The sequence below is a fragment of the Mixophyes fleayi genome, chromosome 6, assembly GCF_038048845.1.
Source record: "Mixophyes fleayi isolate aMixFle1 chromosome 6, aMixFle1.hap1, whole genome shotgun sequence".
Taxonomy (NCBI): Eukaryota; Metazoa; Chordata; class Amphibia; order Anura; family Limnodynastidae; genus Mixophyes; species Mixophyes fleayi.
The window spans coordinates 80,667,650-80,686,419 of NC_134407.1; the positions used below are offsets into that span (position 1 = coordinate 80,667,650).

Sequence of the window (18,770 nt, forward strand, 5' to 3'; positions counted from 1 at the left end):
ATATATCCCAGCACTCACATAGAAACTAAGTTGAACTGCAGAAAAATAATAAAGGAGACAGCACTCAAGGTCTTGGAAACCAAACATCAGTGTTATTCCAATGTTTCCCTACAGAACAAAGGCTGTTTGAGTGTGTGTATGTATGTATGTATGTATGTATGTATGTATGTATGTATGTATGTATGTATGTATATATATATATATATATATATATATAAATGCTGATAAATAATGTAACGAGGCAGATAAAATCAGTGTGTGGGGAGAGTGAAACAGCAACTACTCTAATAAACAGGACTTGTTACCCAAAAAATCTGGCTACACTGCAGAAAACAATAGATTAGAAAAGGCAGCATACCCCCTCCCCTCCCCCTTGGCTCAGAAAGCTCTCTTGGGGCTTGGCTGTAGGTTATTGGCCTCTGATCTGTTCTCCACAGTCCGGACCCAAAGAAAATAAACACTTAGAACATAATATGCATATTCTCCCTCCATCGCACGCTCCCCGCTGCCTTCTGATTAGACGCAAATTATAGGCAGGGAGGGGCTACTGGACGTAGGCTACTCTTGGTGGACTGAGGTTGGTATGTACCAAGGCTAATGAATTCCTCACACAGTTGGTGGTATTGCTGGGGTTCATTAAGGCCATGGAGTAGTAGCTAGCATTCAGTACAGAGTACAGCCTATACTAAGCAGTAAATAAAAGGGGAAAATACTTGCATTTGTATGCTACAAACTAATAATGTAGCTAAAAAGAAACCCTTTTGAATGAGTGCTATATCAACAGCTACAGAAGGTGGTCTGTACACCAAATATTTATCACACAAAACGGATAGAGATAATGTGCAAAAAAAAAAATCCTGACCGAGCGGATGAATAAATCACAATACAATGAAATTACCATGTATGTATGTATGTATGTATGTATGTATGTATGTATGTATGTATATATATATATATATATATATATATATATATATATACATAAATGGACCAATGAAATGACAAATGAGTAACATATCCTCTGAAAAATCATTTGGTCAGGTACAGTTTACTCCTCGCTGTTCGACATGCAAAGTGTCTGTCTCACCACCTACACTAAATCATACACCGCATACAGTTTACTGAAATCTATTAATTCACAGGAGGGGAGAAATGCCTAGCAATGTACAGCCACCTGAAGGATCTTCCTACCAAAGGTGAATTCTGCAATCGTCTCTTTATAAAATGTGAAAAAAGTACGCTGGGACAACAAAATAGCAAAACTGGTCTGCTGATGAACAGTGGCACAATGAGAACAAAGCACCATGGTTGTATGCCACTTTTGCCCAGACAAAAAAACCAATACCCAATCCACAGAACTGGCCTGCCGGAATGCCTTACTCATGCCCCTCCTATGGCCATTGAAAACGACAAACAGGGTGCCTGAACTCCTGAGTCTTGGACAGGTACTCCACAAACACTTGTCAGGTCAGGACCCATTGTGAAAAAGAACCAAACAAGAGGTACAACACACTCCATTCCCCTCAACAGGCCAGGTAAGAGTTCCAACCCCTGTGGTGATGCAGAAAAAAAGCTTACGTGCCCACAGAATAAACTGAATGACAGGGCCCTGGGACAAAAAGTCTGGTCCAAGGATACAGAAGACAAATTCAGTAAATATATAAGTAGTTGTAAAATAAAGATATCCACTATTGTATAAGTTTTGGGAGAAGAATTTATCGCAGAATGTCTTAAAAACATTAATAATGTTATATGTGGGCACAACAGTGTTTTATACCAAAGCATTCAACTGCAGTTATACAAATTATTCTACTTATCTCTTTGGATGTCACTCTGCCAGAAATGCGGATGTCAGAATAACCCACCTGTATTCTCAGGCATAGATGCCTGGTCTGTGTTTCTTTCCTTCTTGAAACTTATGTTTCCAAACTGAAGAACAGCAGACACGACTTTAAGCATGGCTGTGGGAACAAGGAGGGAAAACGGAAGGTAGGAGCAAGGCAACAGACACTATGCATTTATCATTAAGTCATAATGAAATATAAAACAGTCAATAAGTTGAGAAACAGTTTAAATCGCCTGACATCGTAATAGGTGGGTGAAAATAAAGTGTTTTGCCCTAAGAAAACAAATTAAACAAGGCAAAGGTGCCTACTTATGGCCCTGATGGGTCATCCAAGAACTCACACTTTTCTAGACTTTGGGTTTTGTTAAAGGTCAATACAGAATGAAATCGAACACACAACTCTGAGCGGCTTTATTTTCTTATCATACGTTTCTACAATGATATCTGGCTGTGGTACATGTTACTCACACAGTATCTCATCATGAGAGAAGCCCATGATATGCATTGCTTCCATGGTCTCCTGAAAGTTATCTTTATCCTGCTGCCCTGGTATAGGCACATAGCCATTGGAAACAAATCTGTAGTTGCTGAACCCTTCCAGTAGCAGATCAGCTGAATTTGGACAGAAAAATAAGTCACAATGTTAGAAATACTACATAAAATGAAAAGTTCTTTATTAGATGATAAAAGTGATCCAAATGTTGCAAAACATCCCTTTCTCAACATAGCAGGTAAGTTTACATTCCACACACTAAAAACATCCATGTCTATTACATCTATCTACATTAGCTCTAGGACAATGTTAAATCAAAATCAACGATGGCTGAAGTACATGGATAAGTTTCTTACATTTCAGATGCTCTCCTGATCCAGCAAGCAGCTGGTAGAATATGTGAAAGGTCCTTTCATCCTTAGCCTGTCGTATTGCTCGAGACTTTTCAAGCAAGTCTGTAGAATGACGTTAAGGATTTCAATTGAGTTAATTGTTAAATGTGATAAGAGCAAACCCATTTATCTTGCTATTAAGAAGATGTAGAAAAGTAATGCTAAATAAATTAATTCCTGGAAAAGAATAGTTGCTCTGGGTAAATATGTTTGGAAAACATTAGCTGTTAACCGTCCTGTCCAAAACCCAGTGGTACATAAAGATGGATGAAGAAAGGACAATCAGAGTAAGCACATCTGTTCTGACAATAGATGAAAGGTGAGGCAGTGAATTCCAGTCTATACGAAGACATAGCTCTCCATTAAAATGTGTTCGTACAACTATAATAACAATATTTGGCAATAAAACAAAAAATGCAAACTGTACCACTCACAGGAAGCAAATAATATAATCTAACAAATAATAGAGGAAACTGCGGGGAAGAAAGGGAGAAGGATGGGGAAGGTGAAAAAGGGTGCCTTGTCCATATGACATGGCAAACAGTTCTGCACTGCAACAACCAGAAGGCCCACCCAGTGTATATCAAAGGCACAACTATGCGCCTTTCAAGTTGAAGTGTTTATTTACATTGCACACAGTGCGCTTGGAAATTCAATTATTCAACAAAGTGCACCAAAGGCCACTAAAAAGAAATGCTGGTTTAGAATACCTGGACCTTTTCAAACGCTGTTCTTAATATACCAATAATAGAGTTTTAACTGGTTAATTATTGTGAGGGGACTGTATGACTACACATTTACTACTTGATCAGTTTATCAGTAAGTCTAATTGGTGTTTAATTAAATATAGTTTCCTAGCCTTTAATGAAATGTGCCAGATACAGGAATTATGAGCTACCTAAATCCACAAAGAATCAAATGCTGATGACACATTTTGTTGAAAATAAGTGGACAAGTCTGCATGAATCAAGTTAGTGCCATATGGGCCTGATAAAAGGAATTTATCTTCTGGCTCTTGGGCATCTAGAAAAAGTGATTGCACAATAACTGCTTTAGTGTGCTGCGCTGGAGTGGGGTAAGCCTATCAGTTCTGGTGTGGGACATATTTGGTGTGGTAAGTTCAAGGTGATTGTCAATCTACTCTTACATAAGAGATGAGAAATCCAAAACAGAAATACGTTTTACTACGAAAAAAGCAATGGGATTATTTGCAGGTGCACAGGCATTTGCTATGCAAGGAGACTTGTCATACAAGGTACATACATGTATCAAGAATCTCTCTATGTGATCCCAAATTGTTTGTATTAGTATGAAGGAAAAACCTGCTAACTCTATAGTACTTGGTGGGGTCAGTAGATACATAAAACGTGCTCAGTCATGGGAAGAGATTGCCAAATGTACTTTCTATAGTATCTGGGGATGGTTTCATAATCCAAGAAAGCCATTTGCCTTTCTCTTGGGGCATTAAGGCCCTTAACATTATGGGCCCCATTCATTAAGGAAAGAAAGTAAGGCAAAAAAAAAAAAAGGAGTGATTTTACATCTGGGCAAAACTATGTGACATTGGAGGGGGAGCTAAATTTGTAATGTGGGATCAGATTTATAGTTTGGACAGGGCATGTGCTAGATCAACTTTAAATTTTAGTGTAAAAATACAGGTATATATTTGTGTGCTACATAAATAAAAAAAACAGTTTTTAACTTATGTGCAAAATAATAAACTAATTTGTACCCCTTGCATTGTAACATGGTTTGCCCTGGAGAACATGTACTTCTTTTATTTTAGGAAGGCCTCATCTAATCTGAGGTCTAGTTCAACCTTGCTTGTGGTGGGGATGACAAGAAAGTGCCATTAATGGAAATAATTATATGAAAATGTTAGAAAACATACCCCGGATGAGAAGCATAATTAAGAGCTTTCGGGGTCAAAAGCTCCTTGCTCTAAGACACCTGGGTGAGGGTTAGATGGTGATTCAGTCCTTGATTAAGCTGGTCGTGGGAAGGCATATTTTGTGGGACTGGCTAATGGTATTAAAAGATGAAATTACTAATTTTGTAATATTTCAAAATGCCTAATATGGACTGGAATCTGGAAACTGATACATCATTCACGAGTAGGGACATCCTGCAACATTTACTAGAGGCATCTCACATCCAATCATTAAGGGAACCCAACATGCAAGGAAACAAGGTGCTTTAGCTCTCACAAATGGAGATGTACTACTAAATGTATTTGTAAGAGAGAAGTTGGTATCTTCGAGATCATTGAAGTTTAATATAGAGACGGCAGAAAAGCACAAAGGCACCACAGCAAAGTTTTAAGCTTTTAGAAATGCTTAATATTGTAAAATGAGAAATCACTTATGAGAATATCTGGCAAAGTGGCAATTGATAAGTGCAGTGCAGGAACAGTGGAATAAACAAAAAATCTAAAAGTCAAAAGGCCCATTTTAATATAAAGAAAGGAACTGTTGACTACTTTAGAAACAGAGAAATGGAAATATCCAAGGCAGCATGGATTTGCTCCTGGGATATCATGCGAGATTTGTGTGACTAAAGTAAATTACATTGGATGAGTGACTATAGCTTTTAGCATGGCATTTGGTACAATATGCCACATTAAATAAATGTAGAAACTAGCCAAACCTTTTATCCATTCCCGTTTGTTTAAACAACAGGAGACTGTACTAGTCAATAGTGTAAGTTTTTTAAAAGTATTCATTAGAGATACTACTTAAGGGTCTACAAGGAAAAGTATGACTTTTGCAGATGTGATGAAGATTTGAATTAATACCCCAGATGTATAGTGATTTAGAGTATTAAGAGTAATGAACTATATTAAAATGAAAACCATCAAAATGTAAAACAATACACGTGGGACACAATAAAACTGAAAGCAGAATCCAGAATGAATAGTGACGTAATGTCAACAGACCAGGACATTTGAGCTCTAGTTTAATAAAAGTAAGCAGTGCAATAAAGCAGATGATAAAGCCAGTAGAATACTTGGTTGCATAGGAAGAGGTATTCGTAGCAGAAAGAGGCAAGCTATATTGCCACTTTATATGTTACTATTAGGACCTCATGTCGAGTCCTTTGTACAGTTATGGAGGACCTATTTCCAAATACTCAAAACAAAAGTACGGCAACTAAAATGGTGCTATGACAGAAGATTCAAATATTTCATAAGAATTAAGAGGTTAAGAAGCCAGTGTTTTTAAAATTATTGATTTCAAGAAGGGGGGGAGGGGGGGGGGGGTTGGGACACAAACTGGAACACTGAAAGGTAGATACATGTAAGTCTGCCAGCAGTTGTATTGAGGACTCCTACAGTAAACAAATTTAAGAATGCACTGGACAAAAAGAGGATTTTAACGATGAATCCGTTTCTCGGATTCCATCTGGGGGACACTGCTACCATGGGTTGTGGAGGGGAGTGTGGGAGTTGGCACTTCGCTAGTTAACTTGTTTAATGTATGAATGCTGACAGACCCCTCTACAATCCTCTGCAGCTCCTCAGTTTAATTATAAAGCCCCAAGGACGATAGGCCAAACAACAAAAGAACATACAGCAGAAGAGCAGAAGGGAGGGAATGCAGAGTTCTCCAGATGGAATCAGAGAAACGGATTTATTGCAAGTATAAAAATCCTATGGAGACGTTCTAAAGCAGCCCCCCTAAGAGTGCGACCACTCTGAAAGCCCGGCACGTAGACCACTACGGACAAAATTGGCATCCGAAGACACAAAGACATCGAATTGGTAAAAAATTTTAAAGGTATGGACCGAGGACCAGGTGGCTGCTTTACAGATTTGGTCCGCTGAGGCCCTATTTCTCTCTGCCCAAGAAGACCCCACCGAACGGGTGGAATGGGCAATAAGCCGACCTGGCACAGGCTGGTTAGCACTGATGTAAGCCTGCATAATTGTTGCAGTAATCCATCTTGGAATTGATTGCTTTGAGGCTGGCCAACCGCTTTTATGAGAATCAAAAAGGATAAATAAAGCATCTGTGCGACGAATGTGGGAGGTCCTCCTTACATAAGTTCGGACAGCACTAACAACATCTAAACTCTCCATCGAATTCTGGTCAGAAGAGGATGCCCCCACCTTAAACACTGGAACCGCAATCGCTTGCTTCATGTGACAAGCCGAAACCACCTTCGGTAGGAACAAAGGAAGACTCCGAAGAACTACTCTGTTCTCGTGAAAAACCAAATATGGCTGACGACAAGAAAGGGCTCCTAACTCTGCGAGCCGAAGCAATCGCCAGAAGAAACACTACTTTCCACATTAAGAACCTGATATGAAGAATGTAATGGTTTAAAAGGGAGATCCTTTAAGCATATCGAGCACCAAGTTGAGATCCCATGGTGCGTAGGTAGTCTCGTAGAGGAAGATGTACTCCTTGAACCACCGCCATCGAAATGATGTCTGCATACCATATTCTCCTCGGCCAGGCGGGAGCCACCAGTATCACTGGAATTGCCAATATCCCAACTGGAAGACCCAGAGCATTGTCATGACGTCGACAGCTACTGTCAGAGGGTCTCTTGCCCTTGCGCAGAAACTTTGGACCTTTCTGTTGTGCCTTGATGCCACAAGGTCCAGGTGCGGGAGACCACATCTCCGGATCAGTGAGTGGAAAACCTCCGGATGGAGTGATGCCGGGGGAGTGACCACTTCCCCAGCATGACGGCTTAGATAATCCGCTTCCCAGTTCTGGATGCCTGGAATGAATACCGGCGAGATTGTGGACACAATTTGTTCCGCCCAAGCGAATATTTGTGTTGTCATCGCCATTGCTCCTGCACTTATGGTTCTTCCCTGCCTGTTGACATAAGCCACAGCCATGGCATTGTCAGATTGTATCGTGACTGGAAAACCCTGAAGTATGGTCTGGGCCCCCCGAAGGGCCATTAATATGGCCTTCAACTCCAGAATGTTGATTGACAGGGAAGACGCCTGAGTCGACCAAAGTCCTTGAAGCCGTAAATGAAGGGCCACAGGCCCCCAAGCTGGCGTCTGTGGTCACTATGATCCAGGACCACGGGGAAAAGGACCTGCCTACTCCCAGGTGATCCTGTACCAACCACCACTGAAGGGACATTCTCACTTTGGCAGACAAACGGATTTTCTGGCGTTCTAAGTGCAGATGTGAACCTGACCACTTTGTTAAGAGGTCCCACTGGAAGCAGCAGCAGGAGTGTAAACGACCGTAAGGAATAGTCTCGAAGGTCGACAGCATCTTTTCTAGGAGACGCACGCATAAATGAATGAATGGACTGGGGATGGTCAAGACCTGTGTCGTTATTTCCCGTAACGACCTGGCCTTCTCTTCTGGGAGAAACACCTTTTGTTCCCTGGTGTCCATGATTAGCCCCAGGAAGGTCATCCACTGGCAAGGAATCAATTGAGAATCCTGATAGTCAGAATCAGATGTTGTTTTAACAAATTCGGAGATGCGGCCTTGATGAGGTGGTCATCTAAATATGGTACTATTTTGACCCCTCTGGAACGAAGACATCCCGCCATAACGGACATGATTTTTGTGAACACTCTGGGTGCTGTGGAGCGGCCGAAATTGGTAGTGGGCTAACCCAGTCATAAATCTAAGAAGTGACTGGTGTCCCTCCCAAATGGGGACATGAAGGTAAGCGTCCTTTATATCTATTGATGCTAAAGATTCGTTTGTCTCTAATCCGTTGATTACTGATTGGAGGGACTCTACGCGAAATCTGTCCACCCTTTGGTGTAGATTTAACATTTTTAGGTTTAAAATGGGTCGAACTGATCCGTCCAGCTTTGTGACCAAAAACAGGTTGGAATAAAACCCTTCTTTTCTGGCTGTCTGGTACCTTGCAAATGACTCCTGCAGAAAGAAGAGAAGCCCAACTCCTTGGGCACTTAGTCTAAACTGAGGAGCTGCAGGGGATTGTAGAGGGGAGGGGGTCTGTCAGCATACATACATTAAACAAGTTAACTAGCTAAGTGCCAACTCCCACGCTCCCCTCCACAACCCATGGTAGCAGTGTCCCCAGGATAGGATGAAAGAGAAAATTAACTTAATGTTATTGTTAAGTCAAATTTAAAACACACATGCAAGAGGCTAATTATTAAAACTGAATATTGATAGTTCTTAAAGAAAAAAAGGGGGGCAGGCTAGAGGAACCTGTTCTCTCTCATGAAACCGGATGCTTCTATATATTCTATATATTAATATCCATGCAGGCTGCCAGAGCGAGATGCCTATTTCTAGATTGTGAAACAGGAGGTAAGGATTAGGGAAAGTCCAATTTGCAGTTCATCCTGGCTTGGATAAGAAAATGTATAGCTCTTCTTTTAGCTGTTGTAGATGATACCATGGCTGCACACTGTGGAACTCCTGGTAGGGCCCATAGATTATTGGCCTCTCAAGCAGCTCATAGGATGTAGTCTATTACCAGATAGCATAGTCTCGTTATAACAATTCCTCAGTGGAGAGCCGAGGTTATTAAAAGTGAACTTCACATTCACAATACTTTTGTTTTGTCCCCATGTGCGGAGAAGACAACACGAGTCTCATTAGAACTTCCCTTAGTCTGGTGCAAGCTTCTGCTCCGCCACAAACACTGGCATCATGCTCAAGCTAGGTAGTTTGGCAGAAATCTAGGTGCGCCTGCACAAAGCATGGTGCACAACACATCCAAAGAAGGTTTCTGCTCTAATCCTTAGTTGTTGGCCCATTGGAAAAAAAATGGTGGTGTTGGCAGCCATAACTCTGAAAATTAAGTCTATTCATTCACAAGGAACCAGTACCTAATATGTACATCAGGCCTTGTGACTATTAGACAGGCAATGGCTCAGTGATGTCACAGGTTCTAAGTAAATTGATAGGCTGAATTACAGATTCAGCCAACAAAACAGACGACTCCACTGTGTGTATGCGATATGTCCACTTTATAGAGAGAATCAGTTACAAAACTAATAGATGCTTCAGGAAAAAGTCCTGCAGAACTTAATTCTATACCACTTATGTCTTGAGAAAAATGTAAAGTAATAAGCTAGAAATATAATAGTACAGTGTTTAAATCAACATACAGCCAGTGCCCAGAAATTGAGTAAAAGTGGTGTGTTTTTAATTAAGAAAGGCTGAATTTAATCTTAAACTTGGCACTGTTAGGAATCTGAAGAATGATATTTAATTTCCCTACTGTAGAGTTTTTGCTGAGAAATGACACAGGTTGGGTTGAAATACTTTCTCGGCGTTCCTATTAATAATAGCCTGTGGCACAATGTATAAACACTGATTCCCTGAGAGAAACATGAGATGACGAGTACATGAGATTCCTGGATTGCACAATCCTAAGGGCTGGATCCAGTATACATTTTTAGGGGTAGGAGTCCCACCAATTTGGGAAGACTATACGTTTGGCGAGAAGTAGAATGCCATTTTGAGATGGTTTATACAAATTCAACACTAATATGCTATGCTTCCTTTGCATCCAAATAAATCACAAGGGAATTTACAATTTGGTTTTGCACTACAACCCCAAGAAATAGTAGAACTTGCAATCTCCATGTTCACTTCAAACAGTACAGCTCAGTTCCATTGTTTTACCAATTGATCATTTTCAACCATTCTGACCTATCTCCACTAAAGACAAACGATAAGCTGCACCAATTGTAGGTGTGAATTACAGTAGGCCCATCTCTTCTAGCTTCATAGTAAACCTTTGATCAGATCATTAATGTGCATTATAACAATTTAGTGTCAGATGTGCAATGTCAGCCCAAATTGTAACTTTGCTGTATTAAAACAAAAATAATGATTAGAAAAAAGCTGAGATATATTTAGATATAAACAAAAATTGGTTCCTGTTGAGTTGCATTGTTTGCTAAAGAACCAAATATAAACTATATACTGGATTGGTAAGTTGCCGTCCATTGTTTGTACGTTATAAATTTCCAGTGTCTCTATTTAAATATACACATTAAAACAAAAACAAACTTTTTTGTATTTTTGGACCACTTTTTACATTCACTCAACAGATCATCCAAGGAAGATGACGTAACTATCTGTAATCACGCACTGTTTTTATATAATCACTTTAATATTTTTTTCCCACCTTCATATGGCTTATATTTATTTTGCCCTTGACCAAATACATTGTTTTATAATTCTGACTTCTGTGTATGATTACATTTGTTCTGTGCAGAGATATCTGAATCGGTTACACTTGGGCAAGACTGCTCTGCTGATTTATGTCATATTAAAGGGCAATTAAAATAAAGCAAAACAATGTATGCAGGAGGCAATGTTTAAACCAGTGAATTAATAGACATGAAAACCCCCTTTAGCACCATGGAACACAGGAGCCAATCATTTTTTACACTCAGTTTAAAATTGAACACTCGTAATATAGGTCTACTGGCCCTTGTATAAAAATAACCAAACAGAGGATACGCCTGACTGCCAAAGGAACGCAATAATTGTAATGCGTCTGTATCAGATCCAGACGAGCAAGAATTAAAAAAAATAACTCTCTTTAGTTTTAACTGGCCACGAGAAGGGTGTTAGTAGAGTATTTCCTAAAATAGTAAAATATCACTAGGGAGTTTTGAAAGAATTCATACAATAAGTATGATATACTGAATGCCAGGAATTTATGCTCACTGGAATGGACTCTGCATTACAAAGGTTCACTAAATTAACCAAGGAGAGAAAAAAATTTGAACAGATTGCACAGATTTAAGAGTTTACCCCAATTTGGCAGGCGAGTGTTTAAACAAAAGCAGGGAGAACAGGAAATCTGAGTTTATCCTATGCATAAAAGCTGCCTGGGCTCCCCATTGCTATTTCCTGCATTCCATGGGGCTCACAGGCTGAAAACGCAGTGACAGACACAGAGCGTGATTACTGTATAACATGTATGTAACAGAAGGATACAGGTCTCTATATTGGCCCCCACAATATAACCAGTCACGTCAAAGTTGATACGGATGAACTTGCCCTAGAAAAGAGATGAAGAGGTGAAAGTTGAAATTGTTTTTGAAAACAGAAATGTATATTATTTTTTTCTCTTTGAGGGCTAACGACGAGGGAGAGTGATGTAATATTTATAGATGCCATTATGTATTTATATCACTTTCCTTTGTCATTAGCACCCAAAGTTAACCTCTTATTTAAAACACAAGGAATACCTAAATGCTTACTACTTCCCCAGAGCATCTTCCTGTTGCCTGCAAGATCATGCCATACTAGGTTCAATAAATAGCGCAGAATAAAATTTTTCCATACTCCACTAGAAATCAGCAGAAAACGAATGGCACAACCTTTCCTACAGTAGAGTACATGTCTCTGGTGAAAGCAAATTATATGTCACTATGTTTAATGAAGGTGTCTCAATCTAACAATCTTCAGATAACTGCCTTTAGCCAGCTACTGTACAATATATCGCAAGATGGCAGTGTAAAATGGATGGGGTGGGCAGAAAAGGAAACAAGCTAATATAACTGCTCAGCTTTAGGTATAGTCTGTACTGTATTTCTGGGAATGTAAAATGGAATGTGATTGTGGAGAGCCATGTCAGGAGACGATCGGCTAATATTCCTGAGGAAGCTTGAGGGAACACTTCTATGCTCGTAATCATTCTATTTTTCAAATAATTTTAGTCTTATGTTTAACCTTATATGAAACCTAAAAACAACCCGCAAGAATTAGGTATTTGCATAATTAGCAAGGAGAATGTCAATTTAATATCCCCAACAAAGGAAGTTGCCACCTTAAAACCCTGTAAAGAACCTTCAGACAGTACATGCAAGTGTCCATTGTGAACGCATGAGATGAGGTAGAGGAAAGATTACAGGACACAATGAATAAAACTACTGTTTTGACATTTGCCAAAATTAACAATACATCACTAAACTGAATTTAAATTTAGACAGTCACTTTTAACATTTATATAATTGGTACACCATTGGTGACAAGAACCAACACTCATACTACTTAAAAGCTACTCATTCAATGGCTTTTAGTGGGAGATTTAAGTCAGCACAATGTGTCTCCAGAACAATCAGTGGAGACACATAAATGCAATGTTCAGACTGAAATATTTGCTCATTTTTCCTCGCTTCCCATAGAGGTGTGCAGAAAATAAGCGGAGATTCCAACTGTAATAGCGGGTAGCGTTGTGCGCAGCCAGACATAAAGGCAATATCCAGCAGCATATCGCTCTGAACTGAATCTCCCAATACATCATTAGGGCATAGCCTCAGGATGACCTTAGTCCAATGTCTATTTTAACATTCTAATTCAGGAAGTCGGTAATTTTATCTAATCAGGTGGTCTCAGTACAAGTGAGGTGCATAAAGTCTGCTGCATTTAGAGGTGGGGGGCATTGGGAGTGGGGGGGTTACCAAGAAGGAAGCAGACACTTAGGGGTATATTTACTAAACTGCCGGTTTGAAAAAAATGGAGATGTTGCCTATAGCAACCAATCAGATTCTAGCTGTTATTTTGTAGAATTCACTAAATAAATGAAAGCTAGAATCTGATTGGTTGCTATAGACAACATCTCCACTTTTCCAAACCTGCAGCTTAGTAAATCTAGCCCTTACTGTGAATTGCTGGACTAAAGTAAAATATCTGCAATTTAGGAACTAGTGCCATTCAAAGTAGTGACGATATGGAGGTACATTCAAATCACACAAAGGTCTATTTTTACCTCAGCACCTGAAGCTAGTGTTGGAAAGATGATAATAACTGTGCATAATAAACTGGGAAGGATCATAAGACCACAAAAGAGCCAAATACAATAGTGTTCTTTGCTACTGCTTCACACATAACTTGGTGTTCTCAAGATCACACGATGTTGTTACATACTGCAAGACATTTGTCCACTTACAAAGCGAGACGAGTTGTCATTCTTCACAGTCTTGGCGTTCCCAAAAGACTCTAAGATGGGGTTTGCTTGAAGCAGCTGGCGCTCTAACTCACCCTAGAGAATAAAAATATCATCCCGATGACGCCCCACAGTAGACAAACCCACAGCAAGGACAACACCGGACAAATAAACCAATCCAAACACATTGTCTATCTCCTATAGATTACATAGAGACTAGAAATACTGCATTGAAAATCTAGGGAGTTAGTATCTAGATGAGGGGGACATTATAGGCAAAAATCTTAACTTTAATTGGAGTGGAAACAAAAGGGGCAAACTAAATTGCAAAAGGGAAGGATCAGCTAATATTTCCTGGCAATAATGAGCAAATGGCAAACCAGATAGCACAAGGGCTAGCAAGGAATGGTTGTATTACTGCATACAAAATAAAAATAAAATCATCATCATTTTATTTCACTTAAGCAAAAGAAAAAAAAAGGTATACCACTAAGGGTAACATATCTTCCTTGCCAGTAAAAGACATGGTCCAAGTTTTTAAATCCCCCTTCATTTGTAGATCTGTCTATCTCTTCTCTCTATATATAATGTACATTATCGAATAATAACCAAAACTAAAACTGATTGGGTATAATTAAAATTATATTGTATTTCACTGCACATTCATAACTTGCTACAAAAATATAAAACTAGCTAGATACACTACATGGCCAAAAGTAACTTGACACCCCTTCTAATTCATGTATTTGTCCATTGCAACCACAACCCATTGCTAACAGGTGCATTATTGTTCTCCGCAGCACCTATTTCCCTAGCTGTTTTTACTTGCCACCTGGCTCTTGGAGCCCAGCAGAGTCCTATGATAATAAAATAAACCATTGTTTCTCCTATTAGAACAAGCACTATGTGAGCACTACAGCCACAGTGTGTGTTAGACCAGTCTTGAGAGGTATTGGCAAACACCTTCAACATTTTTCAATATTCTTACAACCGGCTGCAAAAACTTCTGGGGAGAAAACTGTGCATAAATCATGCATAAAGCCATGCAATCCCATAGTGACACATTAGCAGTAGAATGGGACATACTGATGAAATCCATGACTTTCAATGTGGCACAATCATAGGATGCCAATATTCCAACAAGTCAGTTCATCAAATGTATGCCGTGCTAGAGCTGCCCTGGTCAACTGTAAGTGCTGCTATGGTGAGGTGGAAATCTTTAGGAGCGACAGCATCTTAGCCACAAAGCAGTAGGTTAGTGCACAGAACAGGACCACTGACAGCTGATGCACATTAAAAAATCTGTCCTCTGTTGAAACACTTTCCAGTTCCAAACTGATTCGTTTGACTGCCTCTGGAAGCATGTTAGCCCAAGAACTGTTTTTCTGGAGCTTCATGGATTGGGTTTCCATGGCAAAGAAGCTGTACACAAGCTTCAGATCACCATGTTTAAATGGACACTGTCACTGGACTCTTGTCTGATGGACTAATCTGGGTTTGGCAGATGCTAGAAGAAAGCTTTCTACCTGAATGAGAACTGCCAACTGTAGAGTTTGGTGGAGGAAGATTAATGGTCTGGGGCTGTTCTTTGTTCGGCCTGGGCAGTTTAGTTCCAGTGAAGGGAAATCTTAAGGATACATCATACAATAAAATTCTGGAGAACTTGGTGCTTCCAATACTGTGGTAACAGTATGGGGAAGGCCCTTTCCTGTTTCAGCATTATAAAGTCCCAAGTACAAAGCAAGGTCCATCAAAAAAATGGTTTCCAAAGTTTGGTGTGGAAGAACTTGACTGTGGATGCAAATCCCTACAGAAATGTTCCAAAATCTAGTGGAAATCTTTCCCAGAAGATGGAGGCAGTTATAGCAGCAAATGAGGGACCAACTCCATATTAATACCCATGTTTTTGGAATGAGATTTTTAACAGGACCATAGATGTGATGCTCAGGTGTACTTTTGACCATATAGTGTATGTTAACCAAAGGCATTCGGTACACCTAATGCTCCAAGTATAGCTTAAATCACATTTTGTTATGAAGATAGATTTTAGCTACATTGACATAAAAAAGTCCGGTGTCAGAGATGCAGCAAGTGACACAAATAAGGCTAGCCAAAATAATGTCAGAAACTAAATGAAAAATCTTTATATAGGAAGAGATCATTAACCTTGAATGTATAAAAATGGTGAACATACTTCTAAATGAAACACAAGGAAAGTGTCTCATAAAATGCAGAAACAAATATGTCAGAAGCTGTCTTGTGGGTGTCACTTTCTTCCCACAGGGTGAAGTTATAGTAAGTGCTGAGGGACATTTCTGAGAACACACTATGTGTAAGTGTTGTTGCTTTGTGTTCAGTGCAGAACAAAACCAGATACACAAGAGTACAAGGGGAAGCATTCTGGCCATGTTGCACATTGTTTTTTTGTTTTGTTTTTGTTAGGGCCATGAATAATTTGTTATTTACACAATATAAACATGTAAGCATGGGTTTAATTTGGGCTTAATCTTTTCTTTTTAATTTATAAAGATGGAATGTCATGGGGGTGGAAAGCCTGGAGAGTTGAGGTGGTATGTAGGCAGCAACAAAAGAAGGGGCCCAAAAATGTAAATACGGACCTTGTTCTGCTTTTTTCACTAATTTTCAAATATCACCAGGCAACTTTTTAATGCATGTCACACGATTCACAAAAGGCTAATCAAAAGTGATCTGAGGTGAATAATGAGCCAGTGCTGTAGGTAATGTGGGATTTTCCTCCTCTACAATAACCTATTAATTTCCCACAGTACTGCACAAGGCAGATCTTACACACCAAGATGCATTTATGTTGTACCACACTGCCTGAAAAACCTGGGTTATTGCCGGGGCGAAGCCGAGTGTGAACAGGTCCCCTGCATCTACAGGGTTATTCCCGGGTCCAACCCGGATAGATGCCAGTCTGAACGGGTTTTAAAAATAAATAAATAAATAAAATCACCACAAGAGGAGCCAATCAAAGCTCCTCTCGTGACGTTGCCAGGGAGACCCGGATTTACTGTGAACCCGGCCGACCTGGGAATTTGCCAGGATGGGAGGCTCTGTCACCCGGCAATATCCTGGGTTCATATACCAGGATATTGCCGAGGCAGCAATGTGAATACAGCATTAATGACCTAATTGTATGTGTATAACCCCCCTGCACTAGTGACATCATTGAGGCACCTTGTGCCACATGCCTTCGTGATGTCACTAGTTCTTACTGAACTGAAAGGTAGAATATTGGTCCAGTATCCATAGTGTCGAAAGGTGATGGGCACATTTTAAAGATCAAATAAAGTCAGTATTTCATATTCATACATATGAATGGATCTGTATTACGGAGCTGAATAAAAAATGTGTATACTAACTAAATACGTGTACAATGTTCTTTTCACCCCACTGCTGCAAGTTGCTATTTTAAGGTGAAAGGTGCTTCTTTAACTAAACAGGCAGACAGTGACTGACCTATATCAGATTCCATTGGCACATTGTCCTTAGTCCAAGCCCTTTAGCTGTGGCAATGAGGCAATGGAGGGGGAGGCAATACTTTACTATTTAACAGAGCGGCAAAGGAATGTCAGGGAAACGCTGAACCATGCCTTTCACATTCATGGTTCATAACTAAATATTTCAATTAAGAGGTTTAAGGGGTCTTTATGATTCCTGGTAACGCCTGCTCAAGGCAGACTTGACTGCTTTGTGTAACAGAACCATAGAATTTATAATTTACCTATATACTTAGCAAGTGTGCTGTGATACATAGTATGAAATCAATCGTCAGGTTTCACAAATCTATTGCAACTCAGCAAACAAATGAAATGCAATTAAAGCACATGTCTGATTGGCTGTCATTGGTTAGAAAATGTGCTCTAATGGCAATAGTATTTAACATATGCACTTAAACATGGTATGGATCTACGAATGAAAGTGAAGTTTACTTTGGGTGCAATGCGTGTTTCTTGCACAGATCAGCAGGTTTTTGAAAATGATTATCCTCAAACACTAGAAATCAAACAAATGATTTCCCTTACTTTTTATCTATAGTAAAAAGGCCGCCACCTGTCATCTACACATACAAGTCACCAGCAGCAAACGACACCACTTAATGGGGCACTAGTTCCTACGGTGCATGCTTACTAATATTTATCCAGTCCACAAAACGGCTGCTTTTACTGTGTGTGTAGATGACAGATGCACTTAAAGGTTACTATATGTTAGAGTAGACATGTTTTACCATAAAGTGGGAGAAAAACAGCTTTTGTAATCTTATTAGTCAAAGCATTACCAGATTGTGAAAAATCAGGATGCTGGTGTAAAATTAGAAGATGCTGCGTTCAAAACCGTTTATAGAACCATTTAAACAGGAAGACCAAGGGCAAGCCATTACAAATTGAAAGGGTCATTCTCTATTTTGTAGTAAAGGGTCTAGATAGCACCAGGGTGCCTTACAACCAGTTAGTAGACAAAGCCCTTGTACTCAGGCCATTCTTTTTTAAAAAAAACAAAAAAAAAAACCAGTGTGATAATTTTTATTTTTTCAGTTGTAGACAGTAGTAACCGTCAGATGACGTTAGGCAAGAAATAGATGCAGAGTGGGTCATGCAGAGCGCTATAAGGTGGTATGCGGCAGGAGAGAAAGGAAATTATTGGAGGATACAAGAAGGTGGATGTCGGAGTGAATGGGGAAAAGGGTGTAAAAAAAGAAGGTGACAAATTAAAGTTGGGTGGCAGGTGAGTGTTGGGGTGAGGGGGAGCTACATGCTACTCACATACAACAAGGATCCACTCTGTAGTTTAACAAAATGACAGTGAAAAAAAAATATACGTTAATGGTTATGGTATATGCAGCACACCAAATTCAACACAGGGAATATATATATATATATATATGGACGCTCTTGGACAGGGAAGTGGGGGGGGACATTTACTGTCTATTAACACCCCTGATGATGGAAGGGTACTGGCAGCACACACAGCCAGCAACAGTGGGGTTAACTTTGAGACACAACCTTCATTGGATGCATAATTTTCCCTTGGAAACTAAAGAGGAGTGATCCTTTAAATAACCAGTCCTGTGCAATACCAATACTATTCAGAAATGTACAGTGCAAGCAGCCATGTCATGAGCTGAACCGAGTCA

General features: G+C 39.7%; 1 protein-coding gene across 2 annotated transcripts in view; it reads right to left on the reverse strand.

Moving 5' to 3' along the window:
- MYH10 (myosin heavy chain 10) overlaps positions 1 to 18,770 on the reverse strand; it is a 107,175-nt gene that overhangs the window by 40,950 nt on the left and 47,455 nt on the right. The window contains exons 7-12 of one of the 2 annotated variants that reach the window (XM_075216938.1): positions 18,400 to 18,417; positions 13,616 to 13,708; positions 11,659 to 11,722; positions 2,696 to 2,794; positions 2,315 to 2,458; positions 1,866 to 1,961 (exon numbers count right to left, since the gene is read on the reverse strand). In XM_075216938.1, the coding sequence (XP_075073039.1) occupies positions 1,866 to 1,961; positions 2,315 to 2,458; positions 2,696 to 2,794; positions 11,659 to 11,722; positions 13,616 to 13,708; positions 18,400 to 18,417 (514 nt within the window). The remainder of the gene's footprint in view (positions 1 to 1,865; positions 1,962 to 2,314; positions 2,459 to 2,695; positions 2,795 to 11,658; positions 11,723 to 13,615; positions 13,709 to 18,399; positions 18,418 to 18,770) is intronic. The other variant, XM_075216940.1, reaches the window with a different exon arrangement.